This window comes from Eptatretus burgeri, chromosome 9, assembly GCF_056783735.1.
Source record: "Eptatretus burgeri isolate ZD-2024b chromosome 9, Ebu_testis_v1, whole genome shotgun sequence".
NCBI classification, from domain to species: domain Eukaryota; kingdom Metazoa; phylum Chordata; class Myxini; order Myxiniformes; family Myxinidae; genus Eptatretus; species Eptatretus burgeri.
In genome coordinates this window covers 87,452,709-87,479,495 of record NC_140969.1, presented here as the reverse complement: position 1 = coordinate 87,479,495, position 26,787 = coordinate 87,452,709, and the positions used below count along the sequence as shown (strand labels likewise).

At 41.4% G+C, this 26,787-nt stretch overlaps 2 protein-coding genes across 8 annotated transcripts in view; one reads left to right on the top strand and one right to left on the bottom strand.

Annotated features, from left to right (window-relative positions):
* Nucleotides 1-9,792, top strand: part of LOC147020549 (proto-oncogene c-Rel-like) — a 56,271-nt gene extending 46,479 nt beyond the window's left edge. For 4 of the 5 annotated variants that reach the window (XM_085895982.1, XM_085895984.1, XM_085895983.1 and 1 more), the window contains one exon: nucleotides 89-8,992. The gene's annotated coding sequence lies outside the window, so the exon portion shown is untranslated. Of the gene's footprint in view, nucleotides 1-88 lie in introns of all 5 variants that reach the window. The other variant, XM_085895981.1, reaches the window with a different exon arrangement.
* Nucleotides 9,793-23,051: 13,259 nt separating this feature from the next.
* The window catches only part of LOC147020548 (protein FAM161B-like), a 38,787-nt gene continuing 35,051 nt past the window's right edge, over nucleotides 23,052-26,787 (bottom strand). For 2 of the 3 annotated variants that reach the window (XM_085895978.1, XM_085895976.1), the window contains exons 9-11: nucleotides 26,465-26,564; nucleotides 24,649-24,806; nucleotides 23,052-23,196 (exon numbers count right to left, since the gene is read on the bottom strand). In XM_085895978.1, the coding sequence (XP_085752104.1) occupies nucleotides 23,052-23,196; nucleotides 24,649-24,806; nucleotides 26,465-26,564 (403 nt within the window). Of the gene's footprint in view, nucleotides 23,197-24,648; nucleotides 24,807-26,464; nucleotides 26,565-26,787 lie in introns of those variants that run through there. The other variant, XM_085895979.1, reaches the window with a different exon arrangement.

Sequence of the window (26,787 nt, the reverse complement as noted above, 5' to 3'; positions counted from 1 at the left end):
CAGTGCCTTGTCAATTGATATATCTATAAAATGAGAAAGAAGGCACGCTTGGCATTAAAAGAAGAATCCTCTATTGGGTTGTTCACAGACTGGCCGAACCCCAAAGTGCGGAAGCCAGAAAAGACCAATCCTCCGCAATCGCCACACACAACTGCACCCTGCACCACACCATCGCGTCGGGACTAGCCACAGTCATGGGGACGGCCTGCTCCAAGGTAAGCCGTGAGGTTATTGAGGCATGGTGATCGGTTGACCGGTCGATAAACAGGCATGTTGACCTCAAGCCGGTTGACCAAGCCCAATGCAGACACCAATGCAAACACCAAAAGCCAACAATCACCCCAAGACATGGGTGGACACAGCCCGATCCGGATTCCAGCACATCGAACCAAGTTTTGATTCCCTTCCCTCAGCCCTTCTTCAACACCAAAATTCAAATTACAACATAATTTACTGTAAACCGTTTCTTCATTACTGCTGTTGATGTCAGAAGTTGCTCCCAAAACGTCAGGCCCAGAAGAGGATTCTCCTTTTAATGCTCATTGTGCTTTCTTTCTGATTATATATAATTACTGAAGTGTGTGTGTGTGTGTGTGTGTGTGTGTGTGTGTGTGTGTGTGTGTGTGTGTGTGTGTGTGTGTGTGTGTGTGTGTGTGTGTGTGTGTGTGTGTGTGTGTGTGTGTGTGTGTGTGTGTGTGTGTGTGTGAAAAAAAAAGTTTGGTGAAAAGTGCTGTTACTAATGAATCCATGAGCATTGTTGAGGTCAGTGGGCACGGCTTATTTTGTTAACCCTCACCATTTTACTCTGTGCCAGTGCGCCATGGCATTCCCTTGTGTGACTTCGTGTTTGTGGCGTTAGGTGCTTTTGTAGAAAATGTCGAGGTTTGAGCAACGTGCAAACATTAAATTTTGTTTTAAACTTGGCAAGACTACAGAAACACACGAAATGCCAGGAAAAGACCAGAAAAGTGGAAGAGCGGGTGGCTCCTCCATCAGGACAATGTGCCCTGCCACACGCCGCTGTCTATCCAACAATTTTTGGTGGCAAAAAACATTCATGTATTCCCGCATCCATTATATTCGCCTGACTTGGCACCGTGTGATTTCTTCCTGTTCCCCAAATTGAAACAAGCGATTAAAGGGAAGCGATTTGACACAAACGAAGACATCAAATTCAACATGACAGACCTTCTGAAGGCAATTAACAAAGAGGACTTCCAGAAATGTTTCCAACAGTGGCAGGAACGGTGGAGCAAGTGTGTCTGTGCAGGAGGGGAGTACTTCGAAGGGCATTGTTTAATAAAATAAAATGATTTTATTCTAACATTCACCAAACTTTTTGATCACACCTTGAATGTATGTACAGTGCTTATAGAAAGTCCACACGGCCTCATTTCAAAATTTTCACCTTTTGTTGCCTTGTAGCCTGGAATTAAATTGCATTAAATCAAACATTTCACCTTTATTTACACATTGTAATCCACAACTTCCATGTGAAAAACAAATTTCAGAAAATTAATAAAAAATACAAAACTAGAATATCTTAGTTGGATAAATGTCCACCCCCCCCCCCCCCTTGAGTTAATACTTGGTAGAAGCACCATTGACAGCAATTACAGCTGTGAGTATGTTGGGGTAGGTCGCTACCAACTTTGCACACCTTGATTGGGCAATATTTGCCCATTGTTCTGCACAAAACTGTTCAAGCTCAGTCAAGTTGTGTGGGGAGTGTTGATGGACAGCAATCTTCAAGTCATGCCACAGATTTTCGATTGGAATGAGGTCAGAGCTCTGATTGGGCCACTCAAGGACATTCATCTTTTTGTTCCTTAGCCCTTCCATTGCAGCTTTTGCTGTGTGCTTCGGGGCATTGTCGTGCTGAAAGGTGAACTTCCAAAGCAATTTCAGCTTTCTTGCAGAGGGCAGCAGGTTTTCTTCTTGGATTCCTCTGTATTTTTCTTCATCCATTTTCCCTTCTATCCTGACAAGTGCCCTCGTCCCTGCTGATGTGAAATATCCCCATAACATGATGCTTCCACCACTATGCTTCACAGTAGGGATGGGGTTCTTTGGGTGATGTGCTGTGTTGGGTTTGCACCAAACGTAATATTTTGAATTTCAGCCAAGAAGTTCCATCTTGGTTTCGTCAGACTACAAAACTTTTTGCCACATATCTTCAGAATCTCCGGAGTGTTTTTTTTGCATCCCTCAAACGGGACTCAAGGTGGGCTTTTTTCAGTAATGTCTTCCTTCTTGCCACCCTACCATACAGGCCAGACTTGTGGTGTGCTTGGGATATTGTTGTCACATTCACACAATGACCAGTCTTTGCCATAAAGGCCTGTAGCTCTTTCAAAGTTGCCATTGGCCTCTTGGTGGCTTCTCTGATCAGTCTTCTCCTTACTTGGTCATCCAGTTTGGAAGGACGGCCTAATCTACCCAGTGTCTTGGTGGTACCATACACCTTCCACTTCTTAATAATTGTCTTGACTGTGCTCCAAGGGATATTCATAGCCTTTGAAATATTTTTATACCCATCCCCTGATCTGTGAAGTTCCACAATATTATCCCAGATGTCTTTTGAAAGCTTCTTGGTACTCATGGTTAAGTCTTTGCTGTGAAGTGCACCACCCATCATTGGAAACCTATAGGAACAGACGATTTTATTCTGAAATAATCAGAATCACAACAATTGAACACGAGTGGAGACAATTAACCTTGTGATTTTGAAGGTGATTGGTTACACCTGGGCTAATTTACAATTGCTATTATGAGGAGGGTAGACACTGAGGGTCATTCCGTGCCAACTCACCAAAGGGTCCCCAGGTTACCTCCTCAGATTTTGCTGGAAAAATTCTTAAATGTAGATCTATATGGCTCTACCCACCATGCAAAAGATTAGCTTTCAATTCCTCATAGTTTAAAAAATATCTATCGCAAGAGACCTTTGAAATTTGGCCCTAAAAATGCCAAATGTGAAAAACGCATTTTTTTCCAACTTCAGTGGCTTATAATTTTATAATGGACTCGTCTAGAAATCTAATATTGCAAATATTTACTAATTGGCATCCAAATGTTTCAATTATGGCATCAGCTTCTGGGATGCATATTTATCACTCTATAGGAAGCTAAAAATGGCTTTTTGGCCAAAAAGAGCTAAAATAAGGTGAAACTATAGGAACCCTCCTGAAAATATAGAACAACTTAGAATGTTTTCCTCATAACACAGTGATTATAGGGTCATTATCTATCCATAGATACATTTTTGCTGGGATAATACAGTTAGGTGATGAATTATAAAAGTTTTAACATAAGCCCTTGCCTCCGAGGGCTCTAAAAGGGATCAATTTTGTCCCCTGGTTTGACCATGTGGCTAGGGGTTTAGGATGTTAAATTTTTTTTCTAAAGATTGCTTCATACAAGATGTGTCTACTGACCGAATAATTTTATCTAACGCCCATGGCTTCATAGTAAAATAAATTTTTATTTACATGCACGTTTTTTTTATAATAATTCACTTTTTTCATATTCAGAAGGTTATAAATCTTAAATGGAACTATCCAGGAAAGAGTTACTGCAGAATTTTATAAACTGGTTTACAAAATTTCAGATTGTGGCATCAGCATGTCTCTAGAAAGCACATGCTCCTAGTTTTAGGAAGCCAAATATGGCATTTGGCCCACTTGGTACAAAACAAGGTGAACTTGCAGGGGTGCGCATGAGGCTAAATTATGCTTCTTATTAGAAATTAGTGATAAGGATGTTATTTATTCATAAATACATGCTAATGATTACTTTCGTAAGTGATTGCAAATTATACATTAGAACAAATTTGATTAGGTGAGTAGCAGCTTTTTTATTTACAGATATACAGAGACAATGAATATTAGTAATTTTTATACCATAGAAAACTCTTTTATGACCTTTAATCTTTTATGACAATCATTATCATGATTATCTAGCACTCAGAGGCACAGAATTTTACATCTTAGAAAACAGGTCTTGAACATGCTTAAAGTCATGCTGTGACAGTTGGTACTGATGTCCACCAGATTTTATGTCAGGGCCCTCAACCACACAAAGAATATCGAGTAATGGCACCCAGCATTGATCTTTCTTTTTTCTGGAGGCCATGAGAATGTGTTACCCCTTCCTTGCTTCATGAAGTTCACAAACACATCATTTTCATCATCATTTATTGTGACAATATTCCCAATGTACCATTTTCTGTCATAAACGCAAGCAATATATTTCCCAGCCTGGTATACATCCAGTTCAGTTAGGGTTGGGACTAATAACTGGGACAGATGAGCTTTTGTGGTTTCCGGTCCTGTGCATACTGTTGATGATACAGCATCAGAAGAAACCCTTCTCATCTCCAGACGTGTTGAGGAGATTGGCAGGAAACCATGGTGTGACGGTGTACCAGCAATGGTTGTTGCTGCTCTGATGCGCTTCTCAAGGTCATACTTCATTGCATTTTGTTGGATTTCTTGTGATGTCACAAAGAAGAATTTGATCCCTCCTATATTCTTCTCTGCCCACTGGAACATCTCTTCAGCTGTCAGAATCTGATTCTGTAGAGTGGCCTGCAAACTTGCCCTTGCAACAAGGTGCTTCACAGTTCCTCCAATCCCATCACATGACTCCATGGAGTGGTGTATGTCATAACTAATGACTTCAAATAGAGAACTGTAGGACATGTTTTTTAAATTAAAACCCAAGCATATGTTTAGATTATCATTACAAGAATTTATTTTTGAATAAAAAATGTACTTATAATTATTAATTTATGGGAACAATAATCTAAGTTGTGATATAACCTCAGTTAATGCCCCCTGCATATTCACCATTTTTGGTCAAAGTGGCATTTTCAACTTCCTACAGATAGAAACATTTGCATTTATCAGGCATTCTGATAACAGATCCTTAAATTTCATATGCCAGTTTATAAATATCTGCAGTATCACTTTGCTCGAGTGTTCAGTTTCAGATTTATAAGCTCATGAATATGAAAAAAGTGAATAATTATAAAAAAACGTGCATGTAAATAAAAATTTATTTTAATATGAAGCCATGGGCATTAGATAAAATTATTCGGTCAGTAGACATATCTTATATGAGGCAATCTTTAGAAAAAAAAATTAAGATCCTAAACCCCGAGCCACATGGTCAAACCAGGGGACAAAATTGGTCCATTTTAGAGCCCTCGGAGGCAAGGGCTTATGGTAAAACTTTTATAATTCATCACCTAACTGTATTATCCCAACAAAAATGTATCTATGAATAGATAATGACCCTATAATCACTGTGTTATGAGGAAAAAAATTCTAAGTTCCATATTTTCAGGAGGGCTACTATAGTTTCACCTTATTTTAGCTCGTTTTGGCCCAAAAGCAATTTTTAGTTTCCAATTGAGTGAGAAATATGCATCCCAGAGGCTATCTGATGCCATAATTGAAAAATTTGGATGCCAATTAGTAAATATTTGCAATAGTAACTTTCTAGAGGAGTCCATTATAAAATTATAAGCCCCTGAAGTTGAAAAAAAATGTTTTTCACATTTGGCATTTTTTGGGCAAAATTTCAAAGGTCTCTAGAGATAGATATTTTTTTAACTATGAGGAATTAAAAGCTAATCTTTTGCATGGTGGGTAGAGCCATATAGATCTACATTTAAGATTTTTTTTCCAGCAAAATCTGAGGAGGTGACCTGGTGAGTTGGCACGGAATGACCCCTTATCCAATCAAGATATTCTAGTTTTGTATTCTTCATTAATTTTCTGAAATTTGTAAAATTTGTTTTTCACGTGGAAGTTGTGGGTTACAGTGTGTAAATATAGATATAAAAGTCTGATTTAATGTAATCTATTTCCAGGCTATAAGGCAACAAAAGGTGAAAATTTTTGAAAAGGGGGTGTACACTTTATATCGGGGCACTGTGTGTTCATGTGTAGTATGTATGTATATATATATATATATATATATATATATATATATATATATATATATATATATATATATATATATATATATATATATATATATATATATATATATGTACAGTTAAGGCCAAAATTATTCATACCCTATGAAAAATCTGAGAGTTTTGCATTTATCTCATACCTACTCCAAGCTGGAGTGGTGGAACTTTCACTTCACCCAAGGACATTTCGTTGGCATGTACAAATCCACATATATTTTGGCTCAACATTATTAGCATAACAAAAGAAATGTTAAGATTTCTGTTTTTATGCCTGTCCAAATTTTTCATACCCCATACCAAGTCTCAGAATTGAGGCCAATGTTTGTGATAATGCACATGCTTTTGAGATTCCTAAGATTCTTTATAATGTAATGCAATTATTCCAATATGTGTGCATACAATCTGAATGCATTACAAATGTGGTCTATTGAATGTACAGTGAGGAATGTTATAGAACAACACTCTGCTTTTAGACTATAAATTAAAGGGGGCTGATGCAATCATACTCAGGTCATTGTCAGCATGGCGAAGAAGAAAGAAGTCGGTGAGGACCTTCGGTTGTGCATTGTGAATGCTCACAAGGAGGGGAAAGGCTACAAAGCTATTTCGAAGCAGTTCCGAATGCCAGTTGCCACCATACAAAGCATCATTGGGAAGTACAAGGAGTTCCACACTGTAAAAAAACATTGAAGGACGTGGTCGGAAGCCAAAGGTGTCGACTCGTCTGGCAAGAAAAGTATGGCGAGAGGCCAACAACAATCCACGGATCACTATTAAGGCTCTCCTGAACAACCTTGGCGAGTCTGGGACCAAGACATCAAGGCAGACACTCCAGCGGATGTTGCACAAGGAGGGTCTCCATGGACGCCCACCAAGAAAGACTCCACTCATCCATCCCAGGCACAGAAAAGCTCATCTAGCCTTTGCAAAAGCTCACCTGGACAAAGATCCAAGCTTTTGGTCCTCAGTTCTGTGGTCGGATGAGACGAAAATGGAGCTTTTCGGGCACAGAGATGTTGCTTTTGTTTGGCGAAGGAAAGGTGAAGCATACAACCCTAAGAACACAGTCCCGACCATCAAGCATGGAGGCGGGAGCATAATGCTTTGGGGATGTTTCTCAGCCAGTGGGCCCGGCAATCTCCTCAAAGTGGATGGCATCATGAAAAAGGAGCAATACATCAAGATCCTTGAGGAAAACGTCAAACATTCCGCAGAGAAACTTCACCTCGGGGAGCATTGGACGTATCAGCAGGACAACGATCCAAAACACACCGCCAAGTCAGTCAAGAAATGGTTCCGGAATAATGATGTAGACGTTCTAGAGTGGCCAAGCCAAAGTCCGGACCTCAACCCAATCGAGAATCTGTGGAGGGATCTCAAGACCGGAGTGATGGCAAGAAAGCCTTCCAACCTCAAAGACCTGGAGACCTTTGCGAAGGAGGAGTGGGCCAAAATCCCTGTAGAGACATGCAAAAACCTTGTGAGCAAGTATAAAACCCGTTTGGAGGCTGTCATCACAAACAGAGGCTTTTCCATTGATTACTGAATGTGACTTTGAACTGTTCTAAGCAAGGGTATGAATAATTCTGGACATTACTTTTTTTTGTAAATCTATCAATAAAATACCCCTGAAACAATGTATTTCTTGAAATGTCTCTTGCAGTGATTCTTTCAGCTGTTTGCCACATTCTTATATAACTTAAGCCAGAAGAAACTCATCCCTCAAATAACACGATTCAAAATACTCCAAATTTGGTAAGGGTATGAATAATTTTGGGCTTAACTGTATGTATGTGTATATATATATATATATATATATATATATATATATATATATATATATATATATATATATATATATATATATATATATACATAGTGTGTGTGTACGTATTATCACAGTCTAAAAGTTTTCAAAAACGTGCTTTTGATTTTGATTGCTGTTAGTCTTTATTTGGACTTGTTTTGTGGGAAAGTTTGACAAAGCCTTTTTTTTGTACTTTATAATAATCGTGGAAATAAATGTCTTCTTTTTGTAACTGAATTGTATTTAAAGCATGACTTTTTGTATTTTGATTGAGATCGTTTATACGTCTATTAAAGTGAATTAATGGTCATGATGAATTATTTTTATTCTTTTTATGCCTCCGGCACCAGAGGCATTGTGATTTTGGGTTGTCCGTCCGTGCGTCCATCCGTGATCAAGTTTTGTTACCGCGATAACTTGTGAAGCACTGAAGGGATTTTTTTTTCACCAAACTTGGTACAAAGGTGTACTATGATGCAAAGATTAACTGATTAGATTTTGGGTTCAAATTGTCAAAAGGTCGAATACCAAAAAATGCAATTACAGGCACATTTTAAAACATTTTAATGCAATTTTGTGTATGCAATCACCATTGGGGGACACATGAAATATGTAGTAATCTTTTTGGAAATGATGTCCCTCCCCAACAATTCAGACCCCAGGGGGTGAGGACTGGGTCACAGGGGTCAACACATTTATTTATTTTTGAAAAGGGATTTTGACCAAACTTGGTACAGGTATGTACTATGATGCAAAGACAAATCGATACGAATTTGGAGTCAAAGGTCATGTGACTTTTCACTGAAAGGAGCAGATTTTTGTTTCCAATCTTTACCAAACTTGGTACAAATATGTATTATGATGCAAAGATGAACTCATTAGATTTTGCATTGATAGTCAAAGGTCATGTGACCTTTAGCTGAAAGTTGCATATTTTAGTTACCGTGATAAATTGTGAATCGCTGAAGGAATTTTGACCAAATTTGTTACAGGTGTGGACTAATACAATGATGAACTGATTAAACTTTGGGTTTAAGAAAAAGGTCAAAGGCCAATGGTCAAGTGCTCTTTAACTGAAAATCTGTGTTACTGCAATGACTTCTGAGCCACTCAAGAGATTTCAACCATACTATGGACTGTAATACAATGATTCAATTTTGGAGTAAACAGATCAAAGGTCATTTGCCCTTTGAAAATCATTTTGCAGACCATGACTCAAGTTTTGAGTATCTGATATTGTCCCTCTTCAACTTCTCTCTGTCTCTCTCTGTGTCTCTCTCTGGACCTTTACTTTTTCATGTGACCTTTAATTGAGATCAAACATAACAGTAGGTTGACATCTCATGTGGGTGGAGGCATATCCTTTCATGCATTCATGTCAAATTACACTTTCTTAATCATCTACCTCTTTTTTTTGATGTATTTATCCCAAATCTGTATTGGATTTGTCATGTGCCATGTGGTGTGCATCACTTTTTGCATTGATATGATGCCTTGAGAGCACTTCAAGAAATTCAAAATTGTTGTTGGCAAGCACTACTGTCCTGAGGGCAGAATTTTCCCACTTGAATCCAGAAATACATGACTTTCATAATGACGTATGAATGCTAAATGAGGCCTTTTGCGCATGCGCTGTGTGTGTTTACACTGATTTGGTTCTGCTCACTGGACACTTTTAACCTGCCATTGCTGACATGAAATCTTTGATTCAAATGGTCTTTTGAACGTAATTTTCAACATTTAGACGAAGGTGTGGCAATTTCAAAATGGTTAACCATAATTGTTCTGTTCCTGAATGCAAATCAGATTCAGGGAAATATAGGAAATGCAATAAATATCTGTGGATGAGAAGTATCGGGTTCGTACCATTTCCTGTTAGTACAAGCTAGCATAGGCCATGGATATCTCTCCCGCGCGTGCGTACACACACGTACACACACACACACACACACACACACACACACACACACACACACACACACACACACACACACACACACACACACACAAACACAAACACAAACACAAACACACACACATTCAACTTTTAGCAATAGCTGTTTGGCTGCATTGGATGGGTTTGAGGGTTGTGGAGTAGCGGCTGAAACCCGAATCCTATCCAGGTTCCTCCTGATGACTCCTTCTTTACTGTTTACTTCTTCGGGTTCATTCTTCATCTTCCGTTTGATTATGTTGTGGCCCCAGAACCACACTATATTTATAGCAGCCCGTAGCTTCCACCTCCCATTATAATTAATAGTAAATATTATCATTTGAAACATTCACGAGCCCCAGATGTGTCCTTGCCATCGGTGTTTAGAAGCACCTAATCCAGATAAACAGTCCATTCACTGGTAAGGATCCGTCAGGGGTTTATATAACACACACCCGTCTGCTCGGGCTTTGCACCGGCCCACGTGGTCGAGAGTTTGCAATACAAGTATTTGCCCATTTGACGAGACAGTTCTCCAAGTCTTTAATCGTGTAGAGGCACATTCCTTTCTCTCAGGTACTGACTTTTTCAAGTATTTTCAACTTATTTTAGAAGCTTCTTGAGCCATTTCATGTAAGAGTCCTCATCTCATCCAAGTCTTTAATCGTGCAGAGGCACATCCCTTTCTCTCAGGGACCGACTTTTTCAAGTATTTTCAACTTATTTTAGAAGCTTCTTGAGCCATTTCATGTAAGAGTCCTCACCTCACCCACACATTATATTTTATTTCGCTCTGAACACAGTCGTTTCCTGGGGTTTTTGCGCATGCACACCAATCATTTTGGGTCAGAATACGTCATTTTGAAAGTCACGTGTCATAGGTTGATTTGATACCAGGTAATTCCTTCTCTACCTGCAGAACGTGCAGCTCAAACTCGTAGCAAGCTTTTCCATTTTTTTTGTCTTGAGCGAACACAGAGATATTTTGTCATTAGCGAGTAGTTTGTTGTTACAAAGTACACAAGACCAATATAAAACGTTTTTCTATTTTTGTGTTGCACTTTTGATTGCACACTCTTAAAAAAACAAACAAATTGTAAACGTTCATTGTCTGGTCTTTTGCCGTTTATGAAATAAATATGTGGAATGAAATGTCCGTTTTTGCTTTGTATGCCACGTAAATAAGGGGCAATAGAATTGAGCTTTCGATTGATGCTCAATCATCTTGACTGCAGAGCCTGCCAGCAGGATGGGTGCAATTGTTGCCTTTCTTCAATTTCTCTGCTGAAAATACCAGTCATTTGCATTTGGAATGGAAATTGTACACTTTCACGGGAGCAGTGTCTAAAAAAAAAAAACAACAAAGCATGCGAGTAGTGTGTTTGTTTATATAAAGGCTAATCTTCTATCCAATTGTGGATTCCATATGTAAATTGAAGAAAGAGTTGCCCTGAAGTTGTCCATTACACTTTAAATCTGCTATTGCGAAGTAAATGGATAAAAAAGCAAAAAGATAGACATCCTGGTTTGTAGGTGTATGTTTTTTTTTTGTCGTGTAAAATATTGCAGACTGAAGAGTCAAGCAGAGGAACCTACTCTGCATAGAATGAAAGTGGACAGGTAGATCAATGCACGGGATCGACAGGGCGTTGGTTGAGGTATGCTGACTACCATGGGAAGCAAGGGAAAGCAGAAGCTTCTTGTGTTAACCCTTTGTCGGAGCAAGAGACAGGTTCACGCCCAAAACGTCAGCTTGCTTCCCACGGTGGTTGGAATACCTCGATCAACATCCTGTTGATTTCATCCATTGACGAACCTCCTCTAGTTGTCTTGCATGCTTTTTTTTCCTGGGGCATTAAAGAAAAACAAACTGACATCCTGGTTTGTAAAGATCGCCGCAGAACAATTTGAGCATTCAAAATTGTCAGTTTTCTTAGTTCATTTAGATTGCTGAATGCTTGAATGGTGACAACACATCCTCACATCATAGATTGGTCTGGAAGTCATGGAGGCATTATCATTCACTGTGGTGCCCTTATCCTCCAACTTGCTGCACCAGCAGAGACTTTCTTGTTTACCCAAGTTGAAAGTACCACCTCATGTTAATATTTTATCTGATACCGAGTGAAGAATGCACCGAAGGAAACATTCAAACACCACCTGGAATATCCATATATTGAGAACTCAAAGTACTGAAGGGTTTACATATTTGCAAAGAGCTGATTTTGAATCCTCACAAATTCAATCATAATCCTGTATTTTCATTTATGACTCGTCTTGAGATTTTCAATTACCCTCGTGTATAGTTTTGATGTTTCAAAAATTAGGGTCTTGTTTTTATCCCCATGCTTAAAAAAAAAAAATGCGGGAATATTGTAATTGGCTCCTATCTGTCTGGTTGTCCATCTGTCACACTATCTCAAACGGTTGTGCAGAAATTCACCAAACTTGGTAGTTTTGATCACCACGTGGCAAGAAGATGTGAGAGCAGTTTCATTTTTGGCCCTGCTCACCCCCCCCCCAACCCGGGTTTGGGTTCAAAGGTCCAATACCAAAAATACCAATTATGAGCACATTTTTAAACCAACTATGGGCACATTTTTAAACCAACTATGAGCACATTTTTAAACCAACTATGGGCACATTTTTAAACCAACTATGGGCACATTTTTAAACCAACTATGGGCACATTTTTAAACCAACTATGGGCACATTTTTAAACCAACTATGGGCACATTTTTAAACCAACTATGGGCACATTTTTAAACCAACTATGGGCACATTTTTAAACCAACTATGGGCACATTTTTAAACCAACTACGGGCACATTTTTAAACCAACTACGGGCACATTTTTAAACCAACTACGGGCACATTTTTAAACCAACTATGGGCACATTTTAAAACCAATTATGGGCACATTTTTAAACCAACTATGGGCACATTTTAAAACCAACTATGGGCACATTTTAAAACCAACTATGGGCACATTTTAAAACCAACTATGGGCACATTTTAAAACCAACTATGGGCACATTTTTAAAACAACTATGGGCACATTTTTAAACCAACTATGGACACATTTTTAAACCAACTATGGGCACATTTTAAAACCAACTATGGGCACATTTTTAAAACCAACTATGAGCACATTTTAAAACCAACTATGGGCACATTTTTAAACCAACTACGGGCACATTTTTAAACCAACTACGGGCACATTTTTAAACCAACTATGGGCACATTTTTAAACCAACTATGGGCACATTTTTAAACCAATTATGGGCACATTTTTAAACCAACTATGGGCACATTTTTAAACCAACTACGGGCACATTTTTAAACCAACTACGGGCACATTTTTAAACCAACTATGGGCACATTTTAAAACCAACTACGGGCACATTTTTAAACCAACTACGGGCACATTTTTAAACCAACTATGGGCACATTTTTAAACCAATTATGGGCACATTTTTAAACCAACTACGGGCACATTTTTAAACCAACTACAGGCACATTTTTAAACCAACTATGGGCACATTTTTAAACCAATTATGGGCACATTTTTAAACCAACTATGGGCACATTTTTAAACCAACTATGGGCACATTTTTAAACCAACTACGGGCACATTTTTAAACCAACTACGGGCACATTTTTAAACCAACTATGGGCACATTTTAAAACCAATTATGGGCACATTTTTAAACTAACTATGGGCACATTTTCAAACCAACTATGGGCACATTTTCAAACCAACTATGGGCACATTTTCAAACCAACTATGGGCACATTTTTAAAACAACTATGGGCACATTTTAAAACAACTATGGACACATTTTTAAACCAACTATGGGCACATTTTAAAACCAACTATGGGCACATTTTTAAAACCAACTATGGGCACATTTTAAAACCAACTATGGGCACATTTTTAAACCAACTACGGGCACATTTTTAAACCAACTACGGGCACATTTTTAAACCAACTACGGGCACATTTTTAAACCAACTACGGGCACATTTTTAAACCAATTATGGGCACATTTTTAAACCAATTATGGGCACATTTTTAAACCAACTACGGACACATTTTTAAACCAACTACGGGCACATTTTTAAACCAACTATGGGCACATTTTAAAACAATTATGGGCACATTTTAAAACCAACTATGGACACATTTTTAAACCAACTATGGGCACATTTTAAAACCAACTATGGGCACATTTTAAAACCAACTATGGGCACATTTTAAAACCAACTATGGGCACATTTTTAAAACAACTCTGGGCACATTTTAAAACCAACTATGGACACATTTTTAAACCAACTATGGGCACATTTTAAAACCAACTATGGGCACATTTTAAAACCAACTATGGGCACATTTTAAAACCAACTATGGGCACATTTTAAAACCAACTATGGGCACATTTTAAAACCAACTATGGGCACATTTTAAAACCAACTCTGGGCACATTTTTAAAACAACTATGGGCACACTTTTAAACCAATTATGGGCCCATTTTTAATGCAACTTTGTGTATACAATCAACATTGGAGAACACATGAAATATGTTATGTGTTTTTTGGGATTTGACCCCTGGTTCATACCGTAGGTGCTGATCTCTTAGGGCCATAGAGATCAAAACAGAAGATTTTTTTTTTAATTCAAAATTTGATGTTGGATCATTCCTGGTGTAACTTTTTGCCATCTTTCACTTTGCTCTAGGCGGGAAGCGTGGGCATTTGCGATGGCGTGCCATGAACTTTACTCTAATTTATACTTTTCATTACTTACTTGCAACGTGCTTTTCAAATACAACTTGAGTTTGTTCACCAGACTCGGTGGCGTAGTGGTTAGAGCATCCTCTCTGAGTCTGGAAGGTTGGCGGTTCCAACCCCGGCTGAGGCATACGAAAGACTTGCTTGACGTTCAGCATTTTAAAGGATAGAGCAAAGGCAATCTCCCCCATAGGTTAGCATCCATGGGGAGGAGGAAATTCCTCCTTTGGAAATGCCCTGCTGAGTATGTGAGAAAGACGGCGCCATTGTTGTGTCAGTTCCCCAGGAAGTGATGGAACTCTTCCCAAGCTCAGTGGCTATTTATCTTGTTTAACAGTCTTGTGTTGTCACGTATGTTCGTTTTTTATTTCCATGTGTGTGATGTATGTGTGGCAGATCCACTACGAACCTTGAAATGATTGGTATTTTAAGTCTCTATAATTCCAATTTATTACTTTTGGTCACCATTACGATAAACATAACTTACCAAAGAAAAAAAGACAGGGACCTTTTAATATGGAGTGGTGAACACATAACTGAAGGCAGAATGTTTCACTTGATAAGAAGACATTCTGCAACTGAAATCCAGGCCCTGTGAAGTTGATTCAAATTAGTTGTTCTGATTTTTAGCACAAAATAACACATTCTGTGCTGGAAAAAAGGTTTATTCCAATGTTTGGGGCAATTTAACCTAGACCTTACACTGCCTTGAGATTTTGTAAGTGCAAATCGAGCTTTGGACAAACTTTCTTCCAAAATGAAGCAATTCCCAAATCTTCCTTTTTGACCCAATGACAGCGTTATTAACCATTGGTAACCGATTAACCATCTTTTTATTATTTACTGGGCTCTGTGTTAATTTGAATTGCCAACTGGATTATCGAATCTAATTAATTGCCATATGATTGAAATGACCTTAATGACTGCACCCAGAGTGGTTGCTACTCCTGCTCGGTACGTGATATACAGTATATAATATATTCTGTATGTCCATCAATGTGGGTAAACGCAACCTCTGTCCCAACACAGCAACCTCTGTATCCCAAATGACGCCTCTCCCAAGCACTCCTTTTTCCAGATTTTTGTGATTTATTTCCCCCCCTCCCTCATGCCTGGTGTTGGCTTAATGGTTAGGGTGGCGAGCTTTGGTTCCTTGGGTCTAGAGTTCAAATCCCGCTCAGCTGTTGAATTAATACCAAGTGAGATTAACTCGGCCTGTTATCCTTCCGAGGTCGGCAAAATGAGTGCCAGCATGCTGGTATCCTGTGTCGGAGTGGCGACCTGTCCAGGATTCTCCCCAATAGCCAAGGAGACTGCTGAAGCAGCACCAACGCTCTATACAGAGTATGGTCCCAATCTCCAACTCCTCCTCTCCCTCACCTCTTTTCGTTTGTTAGTTGTTGGTTGGTTTGTTCCTTTTATGTTTCATCCCAATTTTCCCCATCCTCTTCTTCCTGTGTCTTATTCAGCTTGTGTGCAGCTTGTTCACACTCATGTGTTCCTTCCACCCCCCCCACCCCCCTCTCTTTGATCTCACTCGCACTTCGACTCTGCTGTTGGTGTTTCTCCTTTTCCATTTTGTTTCCTTCCATTCTGCTCGAGCTTTTCCACGAGCCTTGATCATGTCTACAAAACAAAGGATCCCTCTGTTCCATCTTGAACTACCACAATGTCAGCTGCTTCTAGTTGATGCATGGGGGTTAATTCGTGTGGATATGCCATTTGCGGCCAGTTAACACGTGTGAGATAATTAATGAGTAGGGTGATACAATGGAAACTAGAATGGCACTGGTAGAGCGCATAGCTCCGCCAGGCTGACAAGTTTACGTTTTGTATCCCACTGATGGGCCGGATCGAGATCCAGACCTGAACCAAAAATCTAATTCGCTTTTTCTTGACACCTACCCAACTCACCCACCTAGTTTTGTCATAATCTGTCCATAACTTTTTGAAATATCATGCTATATATTGTTTTTTGGCCCGATCTCTCAGTGGTGAAGGAGGAGAGGAGGAGATTGGGACCATACTCTGTGCAGAGCATTGGTGCTGCTTCAGCAGTCTCCTTGGCTATTGGGTACAATCCTGGACGGGTCACCACTCCGTTACTGTATACCAGCATGCTGGCACTCATTTTGCCGACCTCGGAAGGATGACAGGTCGAGTTAACCCCACCTGATATTAATTCAACAGTTGAGCGGGATTTGAACTCAGGATCCTAGGATCCAAAGCCCACCACACTAACCATTAAGCCAACACCAGGCATAATGGTGAAGGATCACATTAAAAAAAAGTTCAAGTATCCATATCCAGATCTTCACCAAGTTCTAATCAACTCGTCCTCATCACAAACCCAACCTGTCCACCAAGTCAGAATCTATCCATAATTTTATGATCAAAACATAACCTCTGCAGTCGAAGGTGGCAGAGGTAAAAATATTAAGGGACGCTAGTATAGGGGAAAGTAGATAGACACAGGGCATATGATGGCAGGGAGCTTGTTGTACACACAATCCTGGCAGCTGCTAATTGTAGGGAGCTACAAGATAAATTTTTTTTGACATAATTCATCCTTTCATTGAACCCACAAGTCATTTTCATAACAATATATATCTTGAAGTGAAAATCGATCAACATTTAATTTGAGGTCCATTCACTTTCCAAAATATATATTTAACATCCTAGTTAAAGGGTCCTCAATACTAACATCAGTTCCTCAATACTGACCACAGGCTTGTTGTAGCAACTCTAAAGCTGCACCTTAAATCCTGGAGAATGGTACCATCCCAGCCTAGGCTGGATGTTGCCAAGCTCAGGGATGAGAGAGTAGATGAGGAGTTTGCAAACAGGCTGAGTGGACACTTGGGGGGTCTGGGTGCTTTGGGGGGTCCTGAAGAGTTGTGGAGCGCCTTCAAGACCACCGTCCTTGATGTTGCCGGTGGATGCCTTGGAGCTCACCGCAGGGCAAAGAAGAATTTTGTCTCTCAAGGGACACTGGATACCATTGACCAGAGTCGCAGGGCCAGGCTGAATGGCAGAGCTGAGCTGTTCAGGGAGCTGAGACGTAAAACTGTACATGCACTGAGGGTGGACAAGGAGGCCTATGTGCGAGGAATCTGTGAGGGGGTAGAGCATCACCTGTGGACAGGTGATTCTCGTCCCGCTTACAGGGGAATTCGCGCATTACGTTCATCCAAGCCCATCCCTCGGAGCACTGCAGTTCGAGCAGAGAGTGGTAGGCTCTTGACAGAGGAGTCTGAAGTGAAGGCCCGCTGGGCCGGTTACTTTGAGCGGTTGTACCAGGCTGATCCCCCAGCTGTCGAGTTGGACGTCAAGGGTGTTACAATCCCTGTTGCTGACCCTCGAATCAACTGTGGTCCACCTTCGCTTGTGGAAACACGGGCTGCGGTGAACCAGTTGAAACGGGGCAAAGCTCCAGGGATCTGTGGCATCCATGCTGAACTTCTCAAGGCTGGTGGAAATGCTGCACTCGTGTCGTTGCATGCAGTTTTGTGCTCTGCCTGGAACACAGGCATCATCCCAACTGACTGGAAGAGGGGCCTTGTTGTCCCTCTCTGGAAAGGGAAGGGTGATCGCCAAGACTGCAACAACTACCGAGGGGTGACGCTGCTCTCAGTGCTGGGCAAGGTCTTTGCTCGGATAATTCTTGATAGGGTTCGCCACCATCTGCTTGAGCACCAGCGTCCAGAGCAGTCAGGCTTTACACCAAAGAGGTCAACGATTGACCGTATCCTTGCACTTTGTGTCCTCATCGAACGCAGACGAGAGTTTCAGCAGGGGCTGCTTGCAGCCTATGTTGATCTCTGTAAAGCATTCGATTCAGTGAATCGGGATGTCTTCTGGAGGATTCTTGGTCTTCGTGGGGTGCCACCAAAACTGATCGATCTGATGTCTGAACTCTACTCTGGTACTGAGAGTGCTGTGAAGTGTGGTGGTACCATCTCTGACTTATTTCCAGTTGTTACTGGAGTTCGGCAGGGATGTGTACTGGCCCCCACACTTTTCAGCACTTGTATGGACTGGATTTTAGGGAGGATGTCTGAGAGATCAAGTTGCGGTGCATCGTTTGGCAATGTCAAGATCTCGGACCTTGATTTTGCAGATGATGCAGTCATCTTTGCGGAGACTTTAGACATCCTCTTGGGGGCCCTCGAGGTGCTGAATGAGGAGTCGGAGCCGTTGGGATTACGGGTTTCTTGGGTCAAAACTAAGATCCAGGCTTTCGGTGACATCTTGGATGCTGCTGTCCTGTCTGTGTCTGTTTGTGGTGAGGATGTTGAGGTCGTGGAGAGATTCACTTACCTTGGCAGTGATATTCATGTCTCTGCTGGCTGCGAGTCAGAGGTCAATAGACGACTGGGTCGGGCCTGGGGAGTCATGGATTCACTGGATCATGGGGTGTGGCGCTGTCGGTACCTGTGCGGGAGGACGAAAGTCCGAGTCTTCAGGTCCTTGGCACTTCCAGTCTTGCTCTATGGGTGCGAGACTTGGACTCTGACCAAGGATCTGAGATGGAAACTTAATTCCTTTGGTACCAGAGCTCTTCGGAGAATCCTTGGCTATCGCTGGTCGGATTTTGTGTCCAACGAGCGGTTGCTGAGAGAGACTCGGATGAGATTTGTTACCTGCATAGTTCGTGAGCGTCAGTTGCGGCTGTATGGACATGTGGCTCGTTTTCCTGACGCTGATCCTGCTCACCAGATTCTCTCAGCGAGGGAGTCTCATGAGTGGAGGAGGCCAGTGGGCCGACCACGTGCCTCATGGTTGCAGCAGGTTGACCATCATCTCAAGGAGATGGGGATGGGCCTGGCATCTGCCTGGGCGATGGCCAGACGGAGGCCCCTGGAGTACCGGCGGAAAGTGGACGCAGCGACGCGCTGTTCTGGCACATGCTCCCATACCTGACCCAAAGGGTCAGCAATATACGGCACGTGCGCCATGAGTGGCACGCAAGATGGTTTTGAGTGGGCACGTGCAATAAAGGTCTAATTAACGACGAAGAAACTAAGTTGGAAAAAAAAATCCCAATTTAAAATCTGTGCTTGACTGCTCTGTCAATCTCTAAAATAAAAAACAACAACAGTTTCCATTGGGTAGTAGAATTTAGAGTCGAAGTTATGCTCCCCAATGAAAGCTCTTTGACGTAGAAAGAAAAACGATTCAATTGGTTTATTTACAACATTACTTTTAGCGGAGCCAGCCAATCTTGATTCGGAGGAAATCTGGCGATAAGTGGCACTGATCATGACACTAATACGTCTAACTGACATCATTGTGCATCTAAACAAACTAAACCTTCATCTGCAGTGTGCAGGCCAAACTGTTATGGGTCTCTGAAACATTGAAGGCATTTCTTGCGAAATTTGCACCGTCAGTGTTGCCGAGATTGGAGTGCACATGCAAGAACGGAATTTTGTCTGATTTAAAGATTTCCAACGTTTTGGCCCGATATTTTCCTTTCTAATGAAACCAGCCAACTTTGATACCAACGACATGGATTTGACAATATTTCAGTGGATGGGTGTTGAGGATTTTGAAATGCAGCTCACTAAGTGGCAATTCTCAGGTTTATGGGCCTTGAAGTTTTGGGATTTTCAGCACACACTTGAGGCTACCAAGAGGGATCACAGGGACTCTATCCTGACCTGTTGGAAGTCCTTACCTGTGATTGACTGTTTGAAGAAAGTGGCATTTTCACTGCTCACAGCATTTGGATCTACGTACCTCTGTGAACAGATATTTTCACAGATGAAGTCAGGAGAACTCAGCAAGGGAAAGCATGGGCAACGATCACACAAAACGTAAGATTTGCCTTTTAATTTATTTATTAATGAATCTGCAATAATGTAAGTGGGATTATTGTTAATGTATCAATGGCACAAAGATCTCTAAATAACAATGAATAAGTTAACTCTTTGCATGCCACTTCTGAAAGGTTGCCGACTCCTGACCTAGTTGTTCACGGTTAACAGTCTCACGACACATGTTGCAAATTTTCGACTATTCATTTGCAAATGAGTGAACAGAATCGATAATTTTCATGTTCTTTGAGGGTTATTGTTGTTCTTTGTAAATCCGGTACGGTGTATCGGGTGAAACGCGTGAGAGAAAGACGTGAATGTTTTCTTTTCCTCAGCGAGTGCTTATCACAACTCTGCGTTTATTCCTTCTTTCAACAAACACCGGAACAAAATATTTTCTTGTAAATAGCAATTGAAAAAGAATCTACGTATGAAAGTGTCAATGTGCCAGTTGTAAGTGCAAAATCAATTTGACAGGAAGACAAAAGGTATTACAATGACTTTGTCAAGAAGAATGGTGTAGCTTTGAGAAATATTACGATTGGAGTGGGGAGGAAACATTCAAAGGTAATTCTGTTACAAGTATATAAAAAGTGCTGATCAATATCTGGCTATAATACGACAACAAAGCAAAGTCTTATTCACAATAAGCTGATTATCAATAAAATTTCTAATTGTTAAAAACCAAACGTGCCATATCTTACAATAAAACAAGCGTGCTACAAAACAACTCGTCACAAGATGTACAAACTTTTTTTTTTTAAATCATTCGACATATTATATATCCAAATGTGTACAACTGTGTCACCAATACCAATCAACTGAACAGCAATACGGAAAAATATTGTTTCGATGCGTTCAACTTGCACCACTAAAGAATATCAAAGTTTGTTTGTTTATTATTGCATTTTAATTTTCCCCAATTTCAAAACAAACGCCGTTGCTTTCTTTCCCTCTTCCTTGTGAAAATTTAACTCTATACGTGCTTCTCGACAGGCTTTACTTAAATTTGGTTTGAGTGTGCAACTCTCACCCCAACAGAATGTAGCTTAAGGCAGTTAATAAAGTTGATCAACACTTTGATGCATCCATCCATCTCTATCTCTCTCCCCACATTTTAAATCAATTTCTCTCTTCCCCCCCACCTCTCTCTCACCCTACTCTCCCCCTCTCTCTCTCTCCCCCTCTCTCTCTCTCTCTCTCTCTCTCTCCCCCACTCTCTCTCTCTCCCCATATCTCTCTCTCTCTTCCCGTACCCCTCTCTCACTGTTTTATGACCTATATGTTTTGTATGTTTTAGGACGTTAAAACATCTATATGTTTTAGGACCCCACAAAAATAACAAAATTGGATTTCTTCAAAATGCCAACAGGAGTAGAACAGCACCGGGCAACGCTGGGTACCCCTGCTAGTTTAATACAAATGAATACCAGCAGTCAGAACAGCCAGCTTAATGTCCCCTCCAAATAATTGCAAACTCGTCGATGAAACACCAGGATGACTGTTTATAGTGAAGTCGGGACTCAAACCCAGACTCGGCTCGAAAGAGAGTACATAACCTGAAAAATTGCCCGTCAAATCCTTTGTACAGAGGGTGTGTGTACCTGTAAGGGGTTAACGTAGCAGGAAAAGCCATGGTCAATACTCAGTGGTTTGTCTTCCAAGTTTGTTGTAGCCATGTTGCAGTCCTCACCAACTTCAACATCTCTCTTTTACCAACTTTATCTGCATCTCTCATTGGTTCCTTGTCTCTCCATTCATGGGCATAATGAATCTTCTTTTATTTCCTCTTTTTATTCTACCTGCACCCTAACCTCATTTCAAAATGTCTTTGGCAGTAAAAGTATTTGTGTATTGCTTCCCTTGCTGTCCTGGTGCTTCTCTACTACATACCTGGCAGCTCAGCTCATTGCATTAAGTTGCTATCGACATCTCATCTTTCCGATTATGGAGATTACACTAAAGACTGATGTTGACTCAAACTTCTTCCTCTTTTGGGTGGTGGTCTGTGGAGCTAACTCATCGCTTCACGAAACAAAACCACCGATGATCGCTCTGTTACCTCATTTCATTGAAACTTCCTACATGGCATTATAGTTCTGCTCAGAAACTAAGTTAAAAGTAGGTCATGGACAAAAGCCAGCGCTCTAACCAAAATAAATAATATTTTTTGCACTCTGAGTGTGACATAATGAGAAGTTGTGAAAGTTTTATGAACGTGAAGTTATTTGTCCTCTTTCAGTGTTGGTGATTAAAACCTGAAAAACATGTTTCAAGTTACTTAAACAATCTTTCTCCTTTTTTTCCCTTAAAGTGCTCAACTGGCCAAAGTGCGTTGTGTCGTGAAAGTGTGGATTTGAACAATAATATCTGACAGGTGTCCAAACGTGATCGACGACTCGAGTTGTCTTGTGTGAACAATGCGTGTGTTTGGTTGCCCTTCAAATCTGAAGAAGGCTGTTCACATGAACCGTGCAAACCACCCAGTTAATATGTTTATGCTGCTGAAGCTGCTTCACAGACAAACGAGACACCCAGTTTAAGGTCCGTCTGATGGACGGCATATAGATTCATGAATCGCCCTGCCTGCGAAATACCAGGGTGATGGTTTATCGCTGAGCCAGGATTCGAACCCAGGCTATAGACTGCTCAGAGGTGAGTGAACGCACCTCTAGGCTCATCATGCCAGCACATACCGATGATATAAATATCAGATTCACATACTCTGTTGACTAACGTCGGTATCGCTGTTGTTGTATTCAGTGCCGCCCCGCTCATCCTCCGAGGAGAGGCTGTTTGCTCTCTCATCGCCGTGAAGATCCTCTTCGGTCCTCTCTCGTTCTTGCATCGTCAGGCCAGATCTTCGCATCAAACAGCAAAATCCAAAGGTTCACAACAATCACACGTACATCAGTACAGGTTCACAAACATACATCATGTATGTACATTGAAATCCAACAGTGAACATGTACATCAGTGGGATTTTTTTATCCTTATTGAACAAAGATGTGTTTACCATAGAAGATAGAACCACTTTTGTTAGTGTTTACAAATTTAATTAACAGAAGCATTGTTGCACCAATCACTGTACCAGTCATTGTTAAATGTACACTGTGGCATGCTTTCAGAGCTTTGTTTGTGTGATAACTCCAAAGTGTTCAATGCACTTCTGTTAAAATGCAGTTTGTCGATAACATTCGTCATCGACGGCAACCGCACTTCCTTGCTTCTTAAAGGATTAAAAAAGATTTGGGGAGGAGGGAGTGGGTATGCAGTTCTGGGGAGGTGGGACTGGGTATGCAGTTCTGGGGGGGGGGAGTGCATGTGCAGATGGGTGGTGGGTGGGAGTGGATGTATAGATGGGGGGGTGGTTGGGAGTGGATGTGGAGATGAGGTGGGGGAGAATGGATGCATAGATTGGGTGGAGCGGTGTGGATGTGTAATTGGAGGGGGAGTAGATGTGTAGATAGGGGTTTGGGAGTGGACACAGAGATGGGTGAGTGGGGGGGGAATGGATGTGTATGGTAGATGGGTGGGGGTGTTTGAGTGGGTGTGTAAGTCGTGGTACGGGGGGGGGGGAGGGGGGTGGGTGGGAGTTCAATGCTTTTAATAAATTGGTCTGAAGCTCATTGATCTTGTATATAAATAACATGCAGGATAAGAGACATGAGTAGACATCAGCATACTTTAACATGGATTTCAAGGACCTCAGTAGATTATTTATTCGTATGCATCCTGTGGCTGCTTGGCTGAATCATTTTCTGTGGGTGCAACTGTGCCTCTGATGCAGTGCCCCCTGTTACCAGCATGCTGGTACTCCTTTTGCCGACCTCGGAAGGATGACAGGCTGAGTCAACCCCCTGGTGTTAATTCAGTGGCCAACGGGGCTCAAACTCAGGACAATAGATCCCAAGCCGCCACCCTAACCGCTAAGCCAACACCAGGCTACCAGGTGTTAATTCAACGGAACGACAGGGTCTTGAACTCAAGACCCTGAGATCTTAAGCCAGCCACTTTAACCGTTAAGGCAACACCAGGTCTTCCTCAGTCGATGGTGGACAAATACATCTCGTTTCAAGGATTTGAAGGTGCAGTCCTAGCATCACGAGCCAGGGTTTCAGATAGGAACACTAAACAGGCCAACACAACTTATTCTAGCTAAGTCTGTGTTATAGACTATTGTCCCTTCAAAGAAGACTGTTATTCCATTTTACTGACTTCATATCACACGATTGACATACTAACTGGATTATCATTTGCAATGTGTTTTGAGGGTTGAGATTTGAATTCCACGAACCCCTTTACAAGCCTACCTCTTCTTGTTTTCCAGTTCCGACGCCTTTCCAGCCGACTCCTCGTCAGTTGGCAAAGTGTTCTCTTGTTGCCCCATTGCTGTCACAAATTCTGCATTCAACCCCATGTCGCGTAATGTGTGTAGAAAGCACCTCTCGGCCTTGGCTTGTGCATTCTTCTACAATCACACAAATGAATGCAAAGTCAAACTTTCAGCATCATAAGGAATTGAGCCTGACATTTTAAAGTGGTATCGAGACCCCCGCTCGGTGGTGTTCCGGTGGTGATTTGAGGCCAAATTTCTTAATTCGACCAAGGCCGAGCGAAGCGAGCTCGCGGTCATTGAACCCGTTAAGTGAAACATCCTATAACCCACGCCTGCAGAAAATAGACTTTTTTGGAACGCCGGCTACATTTTCCATCCAATCATCATGCAATTTTGCTCAAACGTTCTCCACGTGTTTCAACTCTTACATTGAAAGTGTCGTGCCAATCGCTCAAGCGGTTGCGGAGAAAACGAACTTAAAAGTGAATAAAAGGTGAAAACGTGAGGGCCTCGGCCGACGTTCCGCAACATGGGCAAGGATGGTCATGGATGCCTATTACTTGTTGAAGTTTGGTTTTTAAGCTTTGCCAACATCATCGACAGAATTATTTATTTTTTGAAGCCGTTGTGACGAGGGTTAACGGCTTGAGAAGGATGCACAATCGCAGATGTATTACAGCAGTTCTAGAATGTCATATTGAAATCGATGAAGATTTAGATCTTCCATTAGTTGCATTCAGTCGGAGCTGCACGTTTGGGTATCCAAACAAATACCCCAAGCATTGTGTCACGTGATGTGGGCAGATCAGTCTCTTGGGGGGGGGGGTTCGATTTGAGAGGATGTCAGTTTCTGATTATGCCCTGTTCATCATTTCGTGTGCAGCACCTGACTGTGGATTTACACCATATGCTGGGAAGGCCGCTGTGCCACTAATGCAGTGTCCCCTGCAGGTGAGAGCAGAATTTATAATTCGTTCAGGGTGGCAGCAAGAACTCGCCTCATTTTTGCGAAGGACCTCTTTGGATGTTGAACATTCACCAACTTGATGCTCAAAGACGGGACGTTGTCCTTCATGAAGAGTACGCGAGTTATTTCCGGCACCCTGAACAAGTTACAAATTCCTGTCTCCTTCAGTCGAACTGCAGGCCTGACCAGCTAGTTTGTTAGACTTGGGCCAAAATTTTCTCTGGCCAACCCCATCAAGAGGTGAGAATATTTAGGGTGGTTAAATATGTAGTCGCAGTAGTAGTAATGGTGTCAATCGAACCAAAGGGCCTACACAGCGTGTGATGTTTCATTGTTTGCACAAAATGTTAATGCCTTCCTTGCTTGTTGCCAAATCTTTGCAGATTATTTTGAATAATTGTGTATTTATTGGGTTTAAGACTCACTGGGTGATGTGGAATATAGAATGAAACCATGTGACCATGAGTTGATTCGGTACCTGGGCATATCAACCCAAGCAGTGCACCCACCCACCCAGATTGTATCGTGAAACTCAGTGCAGTCCTTCCTCTGTAGTGTCCAGCGAGCCAGAGTCGCACATTTTCCCCAGCAGTTCGTGAACTTCTTTTAAAATTGCAACAGAAGTCATGTTTCTGGCTCTGAAGCCTTTTTGAAAAGGGACAGCCATTTTTGATTCGAACCTTGTGCGTACCATCTTTTTGCCTGGTGGCAAAGTTTATCGTGGTAGACCAGGGATGCATCTGTGCTCCAAATTTAATTATACTCCAGAAAATGTAATAATGTCATTTCGCAGCTGAACCCCAGCATCCCACATCCAAGTTACCATGGTTACAGATTCTAGCAGCAGGGGACGGCCGCTCACGCGCTTCTGCATTTCACGCATCTCTGCGGCGTACTCCCGCCTGCGCTGTACGTCCTGCTGTCTGCGGACACAGTTTGCACACAGGTAAACAAACTCGTGTTGCGATATGCGAGGACATGAGGAAAATGGATGGCGTTACCTTTTCGTTTTGAAGCTTGCATTTGCTGACACCAAAGTAGAGCTTTTTGCGTTCTTCATTCAAAAAGCAGTGACCGAATGAGGACCTCAAGGAATAACTGTCGATTCTAATGTACATATATGCTACGTCAACTCGTAACCACCTG